At 43.1% G+C, this 18929-nt stretch overlaps 1 protein-coding gene across 2 annotated transcripts in view; it reads right to left on the bottom strand.

Moving 5' to 3' along the window:
• PMEPA1 (prostate transmembrane protein, androgen induced 1) overlaps positions 1 to 16910 on the bottom strand; it is a 91370-nt gene extending 74460 nt beyond the window's left edge. Inside the window, exon 1 of one of the 2 annotated variants that reach the window (XM_069072468.1) lies at positions 16328 to 16910. In XM_069072468.1, coding sequence (XP_068928569.1) covers positions 16328 to 16430 — 103 coding nt within the window. In that variant the 5' untranslated portion in view covers positions 16431 to 16910. The remainder of the gene's footprint in view (positions 1 to 16327) is intronic. The other variant, XM_069072467.1, reaches the window with a different exon arrangement.
• Positions 16911 to 18929: the final 2019 nt, after the last annotated feature.

The raw sequence follows: 18929 nt of genomic DNA on the forward strand, positions 1-18929 counted from the left end.
GCTCTCTCCTTTTTCTCTGCCAAACCCAGAACCCTAATGTCCTCTCCCCCTGCCAGACCCTGCTTTCAGAAAAGAATTTTAAACTCACTTGAACTATGGACTGATAACATCTTAAAGGGTTATTCCTTCCAGGAAAATTTACCTGTTTAAGGTAAGGATATGAGGCCATCATGGCAAAAATGTTAAGCACCAGCCAAGAGTTCCTGGGGGTACTTTGAGGAGAAAAGGGATGGCAGGATTTCTTGCCTGGGCCTGGAAGTCATTCTAAGGAAGGATCATATAACAGATGGGGAAGGCACCTTACAGATTAGCTAGTCCAATTTTCCCATTTTACAGATGAACAAACTGAGGCCTAGAGGGGTACATGACTTGGCCAAGGTCTCAGAGGTGGTAATAAAAGAAAGGTAGATTTTAATTCAGGTCCTCTTGTTCCAGATGGAGTTCCCTCTCCATTATACAAGGTTGAAAATGATAGAATAACTATGGAATAAAAGAACGAGGCAAAATGAATAGTTGCTATGCTATAAGAAAAAGTATGAACTCTATCAAGGAGTTTCCAAATCTCTGGAAGAGAGTCAGAGCTACTATACTATTATTTCAGAGGGTTTTGCTTTATTGAACATTCTTACTTTTCACACTAAACACTTCCTCGATTGAATTAGAGCTCATCAGGTTCTGAACCGAACCTAGTTTGGTTCTCCTAAATCTGATATAAAGTGGGATTGATGATGATTTAGCAGACAGAAGACAGGGGAACAGCCTGCTAAGCCATGGGTTCAAATCCTACCTCTCCTGCTACTAATTAGAGGTATATGACCTGGGGCAAATCACTTCATTTCTCTAAACTTTGGTTTCCCCATCTGTAAAACAAAGTAATTGGACTAGATCAGGCACTCTAATGTGTGTCATTGGACCCCTTTTGGCAGCCTGGTGAAGCCTGTGAATCTCTTTTCAGAATAATGTTTTAAAATGCATAAAATGAAATACATATGATCACAAAGGAGATCAATTGTGCTGAAATACAGATATCAAACTATTTTTTTTTAATTTCATAGACCTCAGGGTAAGAACCCTTGAACTAGACCAAGGTCCCTCCCAGGTCTATATTCTAAGTTTCTAGCATTCATAGAGGCATACTTCTAGGGGAGGAGCTGTTGTCTTTTGTGCCTGAAGGGGTAACTCTAGCCTACCCCTCTCCAGGGAAGGCACTCTTACAGTGTGTTTGCCTAATACTGACCCATTCACTGTCTACACTAGGGGTAGGAGGGAGAAGGCATGGGATGGATGACCAACTGCAGCTACAAGTATGCCCTTTCTGTGGAATCCGATGAAATGAACCTGTCTGTCTCTCCCACTTTCATTAGTTAAAACACTGAACTCCCAAAGCCCCAGATGGTCATATAGTATTGTGGACAGAATATTAGATTTGAAGTTGGGAGGACGTGGGTTCAGATCCTGACTCTGCTACTCACTCTCTATGGAATTTTCTTTCGTGGCATAGGGAAATGAGTAAGAAACCACTCAAACCTTGTTTAATTCTTCTTAAATGATTGGATTGCTGCAAATGATCCGTCCTGATAAGTTTCTCCACGACTACCCACCCACACTGTACTTAGAGTGGAATATGGATTTTAATACTAGATTAAGTGAAACTACAGATAAGGTGACTCTGTAGCAAAAATATCATTAGATATATGGCATTCCTTAATTTGGTTCAATTTATTTCAACAATTATTAAGCACCTACTATATGCCCACTCTATGACAGTCACTGCTATACAATCAGAAATTAAATAGTCCCTGCCCTTGAAGAACTTACATTGTAATGAAAGAGAAATGACCTATAGCAGTTAGTCAATAAGTATTAAGTGCCTACAATATACCCAGCACAGCACTAAGTGTTATGTTATAGCAGTCATCTGAAAGTTGACTGAATTTTGTAGGTAGCATAAAGAACACTGCACTTGGAGTCAGGAGACCTGGACCAGAGCCTTTATAAGTACTTATGTTGTTGTTCAGTATTTTTTCAGTCATGTCCAACTCTTCATGACCCCATTTGGGGTTCTCTTGGCAGTGATACTGGAGTGTTTTGCCATTTCCTTCTCTAGCTCATTTTATCAGATGAGGAAATTGAGGCAGACAAGTGTAAGTGACTTGCCCAGGGTCACACAGCTAGTGTCTGACGTCAGAGTTGAACTTAGGAAGATGAGTCTAATTCCAGTGCTCTAACCACTGTACTACCCATTATGTGATCCCGAGCAAAGCATCCCACCTCTTATCAGTGTCCATTTCTGAGAAATGAGTATAAGGACACTTGCAATTTCCATTCTGCAGAACTGTTTTTAGGAAAGTGCTTTGTAAACTTTAAAGTGTCAGAGAAACGTGAGTTATCATTAGCATCAATCTTCATCATGTTATTCATCCTCATCATCACCATCTCTGGATAAAGAGGAAATCAACTGTTATCCCTCCAAAGCCAAGGAAGTCAGCAGCCATTTCATCCAGAGCAGAAACTGACTACTATAATTAAATTAAATCAGCACCACTACGTGAGTTTATACTGCTTTGCAGTATTATGCAAATAGCTAATAATTGCCATTGTTAGTGAAATGGGTGGAAAATGAGGAGACTTTCTTGGAGACAAATGCCTGGGCCTCAAAGTCTTGCAAACCTTACTGCAACCATTTTCTTCAAGTATTCTCCAAAAATATATTTGATTTGTTAGAAAAGCAAAACAACAGCAGCAGCAACAAATTAAAGCTCTTGCTTTTATCAGTCCGCAGGTCTGAGTGGCAAAGGCAACTTTATGCTCACCTCTGGGTCTTATGGGGACAAGTTCCCCAGTCTGTCTGCTGAAGAAACCGCCATCCATAAACACACAGGGCTGATACACTAAACAGATATGAGCGCATTTAGCTGTGATCTATTGGAACGATCGCCAGCAGTGGACAGAAAGCGGTTTTTAAGTGATGGTTAGTGTTACTTAATCGGTTCTATGCACCAATGTAATTGACACCTATTCCATCATCCTTAATACACCCACTTCTTTCTCCCATACCATAAATAGATTAGAAAAGTTTCTGCAGATGGCCGTGACCCCATTTGCTCGTATGCTTAGCCATGTATGAATCACCCTTGGCTTGCCGAGGCACTCTAGAACTCCTGAATGATAACTAGGCTGCGCAGACACCAATAAATGAATCATGCTTTCCACAAGACCAAACCTTCCGGGCTTCTACAGACACCAATTACAAAGTGAAAAAGAAAAGAACAAAGAAATTACTCAGGGTGTTTGCGCAAAGTTGATTCATCGGTTTACAGAATTATTACTGACTAAATTGTTTTAGGCGATAGAGTAACGAACCTGCTACAACAGATCAGCCGGCTAGAAGAAAATGAGAGCAAAAAAAAAAAAAAGAGGCACAAGATTCCTTCCAGTGATGGATCATTTCATTTTCTCCATCTTTGGAAAATATAGTTTTTGAGGCTTTATTTTCCAAGGCCTCGATTACACAGGATAGACATTGTTAATGAGGTGTATACTTGTGTGTTCTCTGAAAATGGAGAATAAATATTCACCTAGTGTTAGCCAATGTCTAAGTAGTAACAAGTTCTTACTGAATCACCCAGCACATTTCCTTCCCACTCCCCCACATTCCCAAACCAACAACTTGAAACCAAAAAAGAAATAACCAGCTCTGTTAGTAGAACAGTAACAAAGAAAGATTTCCTTCTGTTCGGGGGATTATGATGCATATCAAACAAAGTTTCACACAGCCTTTTAACTTCCTTCTAGTGGATATATTTGAGATCAAATGCTTTATATTCTATAAAAATTTATGCAAACTCAAAAGTGGTATGGGCTCTGACCGTATAGAATCCAAAGAAACGTATCCTCCAAATTAGGCCAGTAAGTCTGGCTTGTTCCCCCTTCCAGTCTAGGTAAATCCATTTTGAATGCATGCCACCTGGCTCAGGTGGGGCCCTCTGAGGGCAGATGGCCCTCAAAGAGTTGGTGTCAGGAACCCTTTCTATTGTACCTGATCCTGTTCTTCAGTTGTCTGTCAGCTGAACCCTTATTGCATTAAAAGCACTTGGGAGTGGAGGTGGGATGTAAAGCCAGGGTTCACCTCGAAGATTTGGGCTGTGTTTCCACAGGCCAGGTGATGGGTAGGGAGGATTATGCAACACACCTGGGAATTTAATCAACAGGGGGAAGCCATCTTCTAGATCATTTGGGCTGAAAATCCTTCTGCCTAAAGGGCAGATTGGTTTAACAAAATAAGATATAAAGAAAAAAAAGTCCAAACAAAACAGTACCATAATTGTCCTTGCCAGCAAAGACTCCCCCCCCCCCAATTCAAGAAGTCTGTTGGACCCCAAGGCTGGACAAGGTTCATGGTTTAGACTGACTCCTCAGCTGGCACACCTGTCTGAGCTGCCATGTCACCACATATTGATACAGACAGTCTTTTCTCAAGGGAGCTCCCAAGCAAGGAGAGTGAGAAAGGTCCCTCTCTGAACTATGATGAACTTTTTGGAAAGCTTTGTCAGAGCAGGTAGTGCATGCATGCTCAGGGAGGGCCCAGGCTACACCCAGACCTTTGCCTGAAGTTGTCATTTTTCATAGTGGTTTTGTGGCTTTGCATAGACACTGGTTATATTGCCTTTAGGTTTTGAAGATCCACTTGAGAGGGTTGGGATTACACTGGTAAAAAATTTATTCTTTTTTTTTTTTTTTAAGCAATCAGGGTTAAGTAACTTGCTCAAGGTACGGCCAGTTATTTCTGGGTGTGATGCTAAGTATCGGAGCCTGGATTTGATTCCCAGGTCATCCTGACACTGGAGCCAGTGCTCTTACTCGCTGAGCCACCTGGCCGCCCCTAAAAAATTTATTCTTGCCATGTACACAATCTACTTGAAAATTCGGTGCCAAGGAGCAAAGAACTTTCTAATAATGTCCTCAATGATTAACTTTAGCAACAACAAACAAAAAACCCCTTGTAGGGTCATGGTGTTTTTTTTTCAATGAAAAATAAGTTTCATTTATATACATACAATATCTTGTTTCTTCTGCTCTTCAGAGATGAAGCAAAATTCTGCAGGGGTTTGGTTAGACCTACCAGGGGACATAAAACCGACTTGACTAGGTCTTACGTGAGTCAGTTTATAAGATAACCTTTTTATCTTTTCCCTGATATATTCAGGGCACAGGGGAAAAAATGTCATGGGTAAAAACAGTATCTAAAAATGGTTGTCTGAGTGAACTCTTCAGATGCTGGCAAGTGGCATTTTAGGAAAGTTATGGAAATCATCAAGGTAGGGAAGGAAAATTTTCACCCCCAATCTTAGGAGATTGTCATTAAGATCACCAACAAAATCGCCTTTTGCTATTGTAGGAATGTGCCAATAGAAACAGAGACACTAATTTAAATCCCAGCCAGAAGGGACTGCAGAAGAAACCAGGAAGGATGTGAGGCAAAGACACTGCATAATACAATTTGTCAAAGACGTAAAGGAAATTAAGGCTGGTAGAAATGGAACCTGCTTGGACAAAATGTTCAGCCTTCTGATTACTATGTCTAAGGTGGTCATTCTTGATTTTGTAGCATCAGATAATTTGTCCAGAGGAAAGACTTTTCTGGGAAGAGAATTAGTACAGTGCTGGCTTGAGGGGATTAAAAAAAAAAAAAGAACAAAAAATACCACAAGAACTCTGCTACAGAGAAAATGCAAAAAAAAAAAAAAATCAGATCACAAAGTTGTCTGGGAATTGTCCTTGTTACCAATAATTAAAGTCTTTTTTCTTAGTAAAAAGTAGTTCCCCAAGCTTGCTGATATATAATAATGATAAATGGTTGCTGCTGAAATATGTCTGGAAAGAAAGTCTTCCTCTTTGAATTACCCAATACGGCTGAAATCTGTAGCAGTTCATTCAAAATACTTTGTGAGATTCTAAGCCAATTTATTTCTACCCCCTTCTACCCCCAGCCTTTACCACTCCCTGCCCCCTCCAAAAAAAAAATCTGCAATTTTTTGAAAGGAATAAGACACTGAACAGGAACAGACTGATACATTCTTAAGTCCGTAGGCCCTTCAAATGTGTCGGTTTTAGTCTGGTAACTGTGAAAACAAGCTAAAATTCATTCAAATATGTGTGTCACACATTAACTCCTTGAAAGCCTCAGGGTATTACAGGCTAGAGTGTCCTTTTCAAGTCTATGTGCTACGCCCTAGATAGAGAAGAGATAAGATTAATAGGAATGTATCCAAGTCATTTCTAAAAGGAACAACTGTACACACAGGAGAATTTTCATTCGGTGAAGTCAAAGCCTAGAGTCATATAATCTACATCCTGCTGCTTCCTGCAGGGAGGTAGGTTTTCTTGTCACCAGAAATATCGTTTGCAAGTCCAGTGCCAAGAAATTAGCTGTAATGGATTGGTGGGTGGTTGCACATATAGAGACCTGAAGCCCTTAGTAGTGTCAAAAGGAACAGAGTTTTCCTGCTGAAGCACCACTTTCTATAGATTTCTGTTACCCAGACTACCATAAATAAATGCTAACTTTTCCCAAAAACCTAAACCTACCTATTCTGGCAAAGTGTAATAACCAGTGGGGAAAGGAGGAGGTGTGCTTAATTCCATAAGGAATGTTTAATTGGGACCAGGACCACGTACACTCCAGTCCCTCAGGCAGACACTGTTCCCCATTGCCCCCACCCCTTCCAGTACCTCACTCAAAGCACTGGGAGCTAATGACTGATTGTTGTGTTTCAATCTAGGAAAGATTTTTGTTAGTTTTATTTTCATATCTCCCTCAACACAGTCAGAAATATAGGAACCTAAAGGTTCAGATCCAAGGTGTACCAGAACAATCAGTGTGGCTCAGTGAAGGAGTGAGTATAATAAGAGATGGAGTCAGAAGACCTGAGTTCCAGTACTGGTTCTCCTAAGAGGTCACCTGAGTGACCTTGGCCAAAGTCATTTCACTTCTCTGGGTCCAAGTTTCCTCACCTTTAAAAGGAGGGAGTTTTCACCAGTCCAAGGAGTAGGGACCCTTCGGTCTCTAGGCCCTCAAGTTCAGCCCTTTGACTGAATCCAAACTTCACTGGACAACTCCTTTTAGGGGGTCTGGGACCTGAACTAGTGGATCTTTGAAAAGCCTTGAGTCCCTAAATCTACAAACAAGATGAAAAGCAAATTCAAACAGGGTTGTCAATAGTCAAGCATTTATTAAGCACCTTCTGTAAGACCCCAAACTTACAATAACTCCCCAAGGAATTTACTATCTATTGCTACAAAATCAATCCCTAGTTTCTCAAAGAAAATCTTAACCTGGCTGTGGAAACAAGACCCATACACACAAAAAAAGGCAAGTGCCAATGAGTGGAAAATCCTTCAAATGTTTTTTTTTTTTTTTAATGTCTAAGAGAAGTAACTCAACATTGGACTTTTTCTCCTCTTCCCTCTTTACTTCCAAACCATACATTGGAATGAACCAAATGCTGGATTTGGAGTCAGAGGCCTTAGATTTCAATCATGGCTTCACCACATACAACTCCTTTCTAAGCCTTAGTTTCCCCCTCTATAAAAATGCTGCCTTGGGCTAGACTCAGGGGTGGGTAACCTGCTGGCCTCTAGGCCCCACCCCTGGGCTAGATCACCTCTGTTATTTGTTCCTTGAAAGCTTTAAATCTGTAGTCTTTGATCTAACTGGCAGGTGGTTTTAGGGTAGAAAATTAAAATTACTTTCTAATGATTCTTGCAAGGAAAAGATTAAAGATCAGAAAATTAGGAAGCATTTAGGGATACCTTCGGAGAGCCTAGAAAGTTGGGTGTGCTCAGCCACCTGAGCCTAGGGACATCCCGACTTTTCATTCAAATTTCAGCATCATCCCATGTTGGCAAGCTAATTCTATCGGCTTCACAATAACCCATGGTAACTTTTCCAAAATGACATATTCTGGTTGGTAACAAATACCTCCGTGCTACAGGCTGACAAGAAATGAAGTGTCAAAAAATCTGCTTATTAATGTCATCTTAACTCCTCACTGAAGGGAAGAGTTAGCAATAAGCCGTCAAGTGGTTTGCACTGAAAATCATTTCAGGCATTGGCACGTCAAGGGAATATTTCTAGCCTATGCCTCAAGATTCACATATAGTGTGGCAAGGTACACAGTAACAATGTATACAGGGGAGGGCGAGCTTAAGCAGGTTAATAATAATAGTTAACATCTATATAGCAAATAAAGATTTACAAACCACTTTATATCCATTGTTACACTGGAACCTTACAACACTTGAGATGCTACCAATAATACATATTAGTTACCTTTTACTGATCAGGAAACTCAGGTACAACAAGAGTAAATAACTTGGCACAAAGTCACACATCTAGTCAAAGTACCAGAGACAATATTTAAATTTAGGTCTTTCTGACTCCTATGCCATGTGTCTGTCAAAGAAAGCACCAGTCACTATACTACCAGCTCCCTATAATCCTGGGCTTTGAGGTTTGAAAGTATTTTTCTTTTTTAAGCCATGGATGATTGTCAGATGGGGTGCCTGCTCATTTTCCTATCATTATCTCCAGTCATCTATGGGAGGCCCCTCAACTTGGAGGGGCTCTGACGCTTTGGAATGAACCAAGGATCAGGGGCTACCCTTCAGCCCTGTGTGATTCTACCTTTGTTCCCAATAATGCCACAGTTAAATTAAGTGACAGATCCTAGAAACGCCAACATTGGCATCCTCTTGAAGGACTCAGCCAAACATCTGCCAAGCAAATTCTTCAGATACTTTGGTTTGTGCCAGTTAACCAAATAGTTAGAGCATGGCACTAAGGAAGCCAAGATTACAGTTGCCTCCCCCCCACAGGGAAAAGGTAGCTTTGCCTCCTTCTCTGGCCAAAGATTGTATTCAACAGCAGCTGCAGTGACCGAGTACCTGTTATGTGTAGACACTAGACTAACATATGTGGCTTGTCATAAGGGAGACCAGGTGAGAGAATAGATTGGTCGCTGTAGCCCATTTCAACTACTGGGGATAACCCCCACAACCCTAACCAGATGGCAGGTGGAAGATGTCATCATCATTCACACCTGTGAGCACACCAACTGACTTGACAACAGTTCTAAAAATGGCTTGTCAATGCAGGCTCATTCATCCCATGAGTGTAGCACAGGGAAAGCCAAAGGCTGGCAAGGGACTGGAATTGAGAAATCCATTTGTAAGAATGTCTTCTCTTTCTTTGGCATGACCCTACACTCAGAGCAATCTGTAAAGTTTTTTTTTTGTTTTTGTTTTTTAGGATTAAATACTACAGTACCTGAAAATGGACAGAAATGAAAAACTTCTCTACATAAACACCACCCAAGTAAGGGGCTAGCTCTCTGGGGGTCGAAAACCGGTGACCCTTCACAAAAACAAAACACAACAACAACCCCAAAGCCTCCAGCTGTAAAATGACACAGGACATCTTATTTTCCAACAGTTAAAGAATTCAAGATTATAGATAATTCCAAATGTTTCAGGTGTTATTCTGAAAAAGACCTAATACTGTGTGTTTCCTTTGGTGACTTGTCCCTGGATCTGGGCTCTGGTAGTTTACAAAGTCAGAGCCTTGGAGAGGAGAGCAGTTCCCCCCCCCCTCCCCCCCCTCCCCCCACAAAAGCAGCTTTGGCACAAGAGAAGCCTTACTCCAGGAACAACTTAGCAAGACTCTTTTTCATTTGGAAAGGCTATTGCATAAATTTACACAACTCACCCAGGAGCCATTTGTTGTGGGTTTTTTTCTTCTTTTCCCTTCATCAAAAAGAGGTTTTTAACCATTTCCAGAGAACTGGGAAGCTGGCCACCAAAGTGAGAAGGGTGTAGCATGACTGTGTTTGTTGAGAGGAATAATTAGTTATTTAGAGACTCAGCAAACATTGAGCTCACCCCTGACCTGTTACCCTGAACCCTTTAACTGGCTTAACCAGGACAGTGGGGGTGGGGGAAAATGGTGGCTGGAGAGACTGGTATTGCTACAGGAAGATTCATCCCTTGAGTCACTGAGAAAGCCAGACTTGAGCCTGGAATAATTCAGCATTTGCTTTTGTATCCTTAAGCCTAATTCCTTCACAGAAACCAACTGCCTTATTTGCCCAGAACTGAAAGCCATTTGAAATCAAGATGGCCTCAAAATATCTGGGCCAACCCCACCTCCCCACTAGAATATATTAGCATGTGTGTTGGGGGAGAGATTCATTGGCATTATTTTCTTTTTACTTTAATAATAAAAATCACAGATCCTTTCTCATCAATGCCAGGGTTTCCTCAACCTAGGCAGATGGCAAACCCTTCAAGCCTGAGTCGATTTTTGTGTGTGAATTTGAAGCAAGCAGAAAGCCCTTGTGGTCAACCCTGCAGTGGTGAATACGATATTATACTACGTACTCTTTTAATGAACACCATTACTGAACAAATCAAATCCCAAATCCTGAATTACCAGATTTTTTTAAAGATATAAACACACATCATTTACTATGTCTCTCCTCTATCCAATCAAGAGAACCCCCCCCAAAAAAATACTTAGTAATGCACTCATTCCCTGAGGTAGGAGGATGTGACTTAAACTTATGGTTTTATAAAAGGAACCTAACTAGACATTTTTAATGGCACCTTTCATACTGTCAAGAAGGCAAATGTTTGATTTGTGGGGGTCAGCAAATTACAACTGACTAGCAGAATTTGGTCCATAGGCTATAGTTTGCCAGCCCTTGGATTAGTGTTAAAAGTAGGGTATGGTGGAAAGAGTATTGGAATTGGTGCCAGGGGACTGGGTTCAAATCCCAGCTTTGCCACTGAATTTGTAGTCAGAAGCCATGAGTTTGAATCCTGGTTTTGTGACTTAATTTAAGTAGCTTGCTCCAACAAGTCATTCAGTCTCTTTCTAGGACTCAATTTCTTCACTTGTAAAGTGAGGGTTTTGGACTGGATGACCTCTAAGGTCCCTTCCAGTTCCAAATCTATCATTCTGTGTAACTATGATCAGTTGAATCACTGACAATAAAGTCATTTAATGCTACTTTGGAAAAAGAATCCAAAATGGCAGGATTCTGGCCAGCAGATGATTTTTTTTTTTTTGAAGAACCAGATTTATATACCTGACATTTATATAGCAATTCAAATGCAAAGTGAAGTGACCTGCATAAGGTCACACAGCTGAGTAGGTAATAGAGCCAAGATTCAAAGTCCCCATCTTCTGATGACAAATTTAGAGATTCCTCCATTCCACTCTGGTTGCCTCCTAGCTACCCTGCTGTAAAGCCAGTGCACATTCAAGAGCTCAGCTTACAGGAGTTCTGTGCCAACCAGGCAACCAAATCACACAGTAGGTGCTCAAGAGACACTTGTTGAATAAATGGATGTATGTGTCCAAAAAGTCCCTGGGATCCACAGCCCTAAGATTTTTCTTGGCATTTGTCTGATCAGAAACTTCAATAAAAAGCCAATGAGTTGTTTTTCTAGAAGGCAGTGAGATGAAGTCAATCAGAGAGCCCCCGCCCCCAAAAAAATCCAAAACAAAACAAAACAAAAACTTGCCAGGAGAACAGTTCTTTCCTCAAAAGTAGGCAGTTTAAACATCTGTCCTTTGATCTGAAGTCTGTTAGCACTTGGCAGCTTTTAATCCCAGTGACCACCCCCCATTTCCTAAAAAAGAGATGTGTTCCATTGCAATCTGTTTTCAGGGTAGCAAACTATTTAAATGAAATTCTGCATTTTCTGACTCAAACCATCCCCTATTGGCTAGTGAAAGTCAAAGTCTAATGACTTACCCAGGTCCCTTGGAGTTATATGAACAGGCTACTCCAGTTTAGTTTTTATCTGAACAGTAGCCAGACTAAATCTACATATGTTATAAAGGACAAATTCAAATCTAGGTTAATATGCTTTTTAGCATTCTCCATAGAGTCAGCCTGATTTTTCTAAAGTCATGGAAGGGTAACACAGTACAAAGAACTACAGAAAAAACCTTAGGGAATTGGGTTTGTGGACTTGGTTCTCTGTTTTTAGAGAGGTCACTTTTTTATTTCCCTGGAACTCAGTTTCCTCATTTGATTATCTCTAAAGTCCTTTCCAGTTCTAATGTTCTGTAATTCTATGATCCTAACTAAAGCATGCCAATAGTACCAGTAGGACAGCATGCAGCTAAGAGCTCATCCACAAAGTAGAAGTAAGGTCTGACCCTATCGTGTAAGTGTCAGCTTCTTCTAAGTGTGTTTAACTCCATGTAGATATAAAAGCACCAGGAGAGAAGGGACCTGAAAGCATAGAATAACCATCAAAAGACAAGGCTGCAGGAGATTTTAAAAGATAGGCTATTAAGGGATGGAGTTTAAGTTCCTTGAGGGCAGGAACTGTTTTACGTTGGTATACTCGGGGTTTAGCACAATGCTGAACGTTTGGCACATACTAAAGTATTGTTGATTGATTGCAAGAGCTTCTCTGATCCAACTCCTTTATTATATGGACAAGGAAATTTAAACACAGAGAGGGGAAGAACCTAGCCACACAGTATAAATAAAATGGCTTGTCCAGTACCTCTGTCAACCACATTACTTGTAAATGTTAACTAAAAATGAAAATTATAAGCCTGACCCATTTCAAGTGCCTAGTTCTTAAATCCAACTATTAACTACTATTTGAAAATACATCTGAGATGAGTTTTTATATAAAATAGATTTTGGCTAAGACACTCCAAATTTTCTTCCTCTCAGCATAAAGATGGACCTGAACACAGGGCATTTGGACTTAACTATGCCAACACAACCTTTTAGGGAAATCTGATTAATATTTCTAACAGATAAATAAATATTTTAAAGACATGTCTTTGCCTTTCCAGCTTTCTCTCCTCAAATAATTAAGGGCTGTGTTTAAAAAATATATTGAATGTAGGAGCTAATTAGAACACCTAAAAGGCAGGCAAAAGTGTGAGCCATGCTAACCTTGTAGGTCAGCCTCCCCAGAGCCTCACTTCATCAGAAGTGAGAAATGAAGTCTATTTGGAAGAGCAGACAGTTAGGGCAGACAACTAAATTAACAAGACTGTCTCCGTGTCAGCCAAAACATCATTATGGCTGATTAGTTGAGAGGAAGGGACAGAAATAAAAATGATGAATTTTAAAAAAAGTAAGATGCAAGACCCTGAAGGGAAGGAGGAAAAGGAAGATGATACAGCTCTGGAACACAGAATCATATCATTTAATGCTAACAGTAATTTAGTGACCCTCCAGCATAATACTTTACAGCAAAATGAAATAAAATGTAGCTAGCCCTTTAAAATTGGTGAGAATCTGTTTCCAAACACATGTGAACATATTTTAATAATATTCACAGGCATTTAATTATGTCTCAGGAGTTTACAAAGGCCCTTTGGAGAACTAAGTGGGCTATTTTACCACTTCAACTGCCCTGACATTGAAAAAATACTAAAGGCCAAGGGAGGGAAGGACTCTGCCCAGAGCTCTTAGTAAGGACTTTAATTATTTGGAGGGAATGGAGTGGGATGTCTGGACTCTGGTAACCAAAGCAAACCAACATCTCTTGACAGCAGCTCCGCTTTCTCTTCTGTCTGGGAAGGCAGGGCCCCTTGTTATTTTTACCTTTTGCATAGTACTGTACAGTGAGGCTACAATCCTGGCCAAGCATTCTGTCTAATATGTAGCAACACCATGCTGCCTGGCTAATGAATGTGGTACTCCCATGACCCTGCAAGCACCACTCGGGTCTGTACACCCGAAGCAGGTCCCTGGCCTGAGGTAAGTGTGGACACACAGTCCAGATAAGCTTCCGATTTCCTTCCCCCAACTTTATCCACAACCTATCACCCCAAACAAAGATTCCACCCAGTATTTGTGTGCACTGACAGACAAATGAAGGGACTAGAAAGACATCTGATGTATTACAAGTGATTACAAGAAAGGGCCAGACCTGAAATCAGGAGTTCTGCTCAGTGTGTGGCTCGGGAAGTCACAATCTTTCCCAACCGCCTTTTAAATGGGGATAATATCTACTATGCATACAGTAATGTAGTAACATCCCCATCCACTTCACAGTGTTGTTCTGAGGCACAGCAGCTTAACAGAAATGGAAATATATGTGTTGTCAGGAAATCCGGGTTCAAATCTTAGCTTACTATCCTGTGTGACATTTACCAAGTCACTGTAAGTGCTCTGTGCCTCGGTTTCCTCATCTGAGACCTCTAAGGTCCCTCCCAGCTCTAAATCTATGACCTTAGAGTACCATAAAGATGATAGTTATGATTGCTAGGAGAATAAAATACGAAAATGCTTATTCGAATTAATCATCCCTGACTAACCTTCAGGAAAAGAGGGGGAAAAATTTGTGTGCCTGTGTATTCACATACACATATGTATTTCAGTGTTTTAGGCAGGAATTTTGCACAAATAAAGCACTCAAAATACTTTGGAGACCCATAAAAATAACAAGTACCTGAGGATGGGAATTGAGATTACCAGCTGGGATGTTTAGGGGCTCCCAAAAAAGGGTTTTAGTCCCTGTATGATGGATATTTTCCAGTTATGCTTAGTTCTTTTCTGACATTTCAGTTGCAAGATGAAGCAGTCAGAAAAGCTTTGCCTCCTGTCCTTCCCCAAAAGGGCACTACCAGCATCAACAAAAGGTGCCCTAAACTTGGGCTCATGTAGCTATTGTCCTGGCTAGACATCGCCAATCTGCCCAGACCTGGTTATTTATAGAAGCGCACCGGCAGGGCACACACACACACACACACACACACACACACACACACACACACACACACACACACACTCTCTCTCTCTCTCTCTCTCTCTCTCTCTCTCTCTCTCTCTCTCTCTCTCTCTCTGTCTCTCTCTGTCAAACGTCTGTCTAGAAGGACATTTTTACCAGCTAAGTTGATAAGGAAGCCGTTTAATTGCTCCATCATCATTGCCCCTTAGGGAAGTAAAATGGAAACTTCATTGATTCCCCCCACCTCCCCGACACACACATCGCTCCCCAGGGCATTCACAGATGCAAAAGAAGACACCCCCTCACCCAGACAGCAGGGGTAAGGGGGCGGAGGGTGATGACAAGGGGGAGCCGTAGAGAACCAGACAGTCCCTGGGGACTGGGGAAGAGGGGCACTTTTCCCAACGAAGCAAACCCTCCTCCAGGCTGATCCATAAAGTCTCCTAGGCTCAGGGTCCGACACCAGTAGAGGGGGAGTTCTTGGGCTAGGGAAGAGGGTCGTGGCGACTGCTCATGATAGGGGCTGGGGCTTCAACTGACTCTAGGGCCTGGCCATCACCGCCCCACTCCCTCCTCTCACACCCCGCTGAGTTCGCTCAGGGACCGTGGGGACAAAGCCGGGAATCGCGCCAGCTGGAGACCTGCGGCGGCGGCGCGCGCCTTCCCGCCGAGCCTCCCTACCTCCCCACGGCGGTCTCCTGGGGTCAGAGCCTTCAAAACCTGGACACCCCAGCCCCTAACGGTCCCACGTCCCGGGCCCGGATTGAGGTGGCAATCTAGGGAGCGCTGGTGGCGAGAAAAGGCTGGGTCCGACTTGGTAGACTGCCCCCGGGGCTGAAGAACTGGAAGTAATGGGGAGCGACTCAGGTGGCAGCGGATGAGTCCTGTCCAGGGCCCCCAGTTCCGAAGTGGATCTGGAACAGGAAGCACTGGAGAGAGCAACTAAATCACAGGGAGCCCCTCACCACCTGCCCCGTAGCCCTTCTCGCTCCACCTCTCCAAAAGTCAGACTCCGGAGCCCCTACACGGAGCTGCGAGGCGGGGAAGCCGGAACAGAAAGCACTTTCAGGTTCAGAAAACATCCCAGACATAGACATACGAGTGGGACAGACAGACAGGCAGACAGATAGACCCCGCACCTCCGGTGAGAAAGGAGAGTCTGAAGCGAGAGGAAGGAAGACTGCCGTGTGGAGCTTAGGGAAGAAGAGAGGTGAGCAGAGGAGAGGTGAGGTAAGAAGAAACGGGAGGTGTGAAGAGGTGAGAAGAGGATAGGTTAGGATAAGAGAGTAAAGGTGAGAAGTGAGTGAGGTGAGGAGAAAAGTGAGATGAGCAGAAAGGAGAGAAAAGAGAGCAAAGATAAAGGGGTGAGAGGAAATTGGAGAGGCGAGGAAAAGAGACGAGAGAAAAGCCGTAAGGGGAGAACACCGCGGAGAGAGCGCAGCAGAAGAATGGCTACGAGATAAGGGGTCCCCAGCAAAGGGGCTAGAGAGGCTGCTGTGGGCCAGGACCGAGGGGAACCCGAGCAAGAAGCGAAGGGAGATAGGATACTCACTGATCTCCATGCTCTGGAACAAAGACCTTTTGCAGTTGCATGTGCAGGACACATTGGGCTGCCCGGCGGCCGCGGTGCTGTTGAGACCCATTAAGTTATACATTTAAAAAGGAGGGAGAGGAAAACGGGGGACTTGGAGAAGAGCGAGGGGGGCTCCGGGAGGCACCACATAAAGGAGGATCCTGCGGCTGCCGCTGCTTCAGCCCGGGGAGGGAAGAGAAGGCAATGCGCTTTTTTCTCTTAAAAAAAAAAAAAACAACAAACCAATTCTGGAAAAATTAAGTTATAAAACAAAACAAAACCCCCAAAAACGGTGGGGGGAAGAAACAGTCAAACAGGGGGGAGGACCTCGTTGCTCTTTCTTCCCTCCCCCCGGCGCCCCTTCTCTCCAGCCTCTCGGTAAGTTTCCCTTGCCCCAGCGCCGGCAGAAAGCGCCTAGCTACTACTCTGTTTCTGCGCTGGCCGGACGGAGCGACGGACTCCCGGCGGCGGCTTCCCCAGCCACTCCGCCTCCTCCGCCTCCTCCTTCAAGTCCAAGGAGATTGGGTTTCATATGGAGATACGGGACTGAGGCAGGCAGACGGCCTGACGTCAGCGCTAGACGGAACTGCCCTTTTCCACCGCACTGGCGGAGGGGGATGGGGGGGAGTCTAGGAAGGAGGAGAGGAGCCCCCCTCTAGCCTTGGCGGCTGCACCAATCCCTACCGAGGTTCCCCCGCACCCCCTCCCTTCTCCCTCCCAGCGCGAGGAGGGGGGGGGGGGCGGAATGAATGGGGGGGGAGTGAAACTGACTCTTAAAGGGACAGAGTGCATTCCTGAATGCACCAAAGCCACCACCACACGCCACCCGCAGACTTGAGACACACAGAGACACAGACGTGCACACAGACTCGGAAGGAGGAAAATACATCCAGTGGTGGTGGCGATGGTGGTGGCGGTGACTTCATTAACTTATGTAGTAGTTGCTTAATGAATGTCGTTCTGAGTTATGGAATTCCCAAGCATTCTTGTCCCTGTCTTTTTGAAGAGGGTGGCGAAGATGGTGGAAAATGGGGAAAGGAGAGTTGCATTTGTCAATGGCAAGCTCTTTTATTCCTGGCTCATTCCCCTCAGGATTATCATATTTGGAAACTTCCTCCGCAGTAGGCTACAGCCCTAGGATCTGAGCTGAGGTGGTGGTGGTGGGTGTGTGTGTGTCTGCGTGTGTGTCTGTCTGTGTGTCTGTACGTGTGTGGCGGGGGAAATTTGCGTAATACTGAAGTAGCTTAGAGGGCGCAAGGGTAGTGGACTAGGAGTTGCTCCTCACTTAGCCTGCGGGCAGATGTCTCGAATCCTAGGTAGGACTTCATGGAGGGAAAGACCGTGAAAAGCTCAGAATACCGCCCCCCACCCACCCACCCTGCTTTCCAAGCACCAGTTTGGAAGAGAGAAAGCATCTCCGGTCTCCGTCAACCAGTGCTTTTTAGCCGTTCCCTCAAATATAACAGACAGGGAGACTCAAATAAATTTTAGCTGATGGCTTATGGCACCGGCTGACTGACCCCAGGTCAGTGTGAGGTAAAAGGAGGACTTTGTCCTTCCCTTATTTTTTATAGGAACAAAAGGAATGAAACCCATGGAAGCCACATTTTGGAAGGCATTATTTTTATTTATGGGTTTAAGCAATTTTATGAGCTGCAGAAACCCTGCAGAAGTCTATTGGCGTGTAAATATGTTTTGGAGACTGTGGCCTGGACCTCCCCTCGGTCTTTCTACTTAAGTTTTATTCGAAAGCTTTAGTCTTGTGTTGAGAGAGAGAGGGAGAGAAGGAGAGAGGGGGACAGAGAGAAAGAGAGAGGGACAGAGGGAGAGAGAGAGAGAATAAAAAAAAATCTGAGACAAGGGAAGATCAGAAACTAATATGGATTCCAGAAGTTAATAATTCTGTTAGCTCCCTACAGATATCAGGGCTGTAGACTGGTGTGTTGGGGGACAGAAAGTTAATTATTTGGGAGAGGAATAATGAAGAGATAGGAAATAGCCATTTAGAAGAAGAAAAGTGGGAATTTATGCTGCAAAGATTGGGGGCCAGTGAATTTTGTGCTCATTTTTTTTATCAACTAAAAAATATATTACTCTGAATTTATTATAATACCACTCCTAATTTTAGTTAAAAAAAAAAAAGACTTGCCCCCATAAGTCATTGTTTTAAGAAGGATTTAAACTTGGTAGCTGGTTAAAATTGATTCATGATATAAAATGAGTGAACCCCAAAAGATGAAACTTGAAGTAGATTAATTCAAAGATAGCACACCATGCACATTCAAATTGCTTGTATTTATGTATAGAAACTACTACTGTCTCTTTAAGATGGAGAGAAGCCAAGAGGATGAAGAGGATGACAATTGTAACTGTCATTCTATGAGATACTTCTCCCTATGGAGTCTGAGAGAGAGAGAGACAGAGAGAGAGAGAGAGAGAGAGAGAGAGAGAGAGAGAGAGAGAGAGAGAGAGAGAGAGAGAGAGAGAGAGAGAGAGACAGAAAGACAGACACACAGAGAGAGACAGAGAGAAAAAGAGACAGAGAGAGAGAGAGAGACAGAGAGAGAGAGAGAGAGAGAGA

This window comes from Petaurus breviceps, unplaced genomic scaffold (genome assembly GCF_028583685.1).
Source record: "Petaurus breviceps papuanus isolate PSGF00001 unplaced genomic scaffold, PetGlider_PUasm1.0 90847, whole genome shotgun sequence".
Lineage (NCBI taxonomy): Eukaryota > Metazoa > Chordata > Mammalia > Diprotodontia > Petauridae > Petaurus > Petaurus breviceps.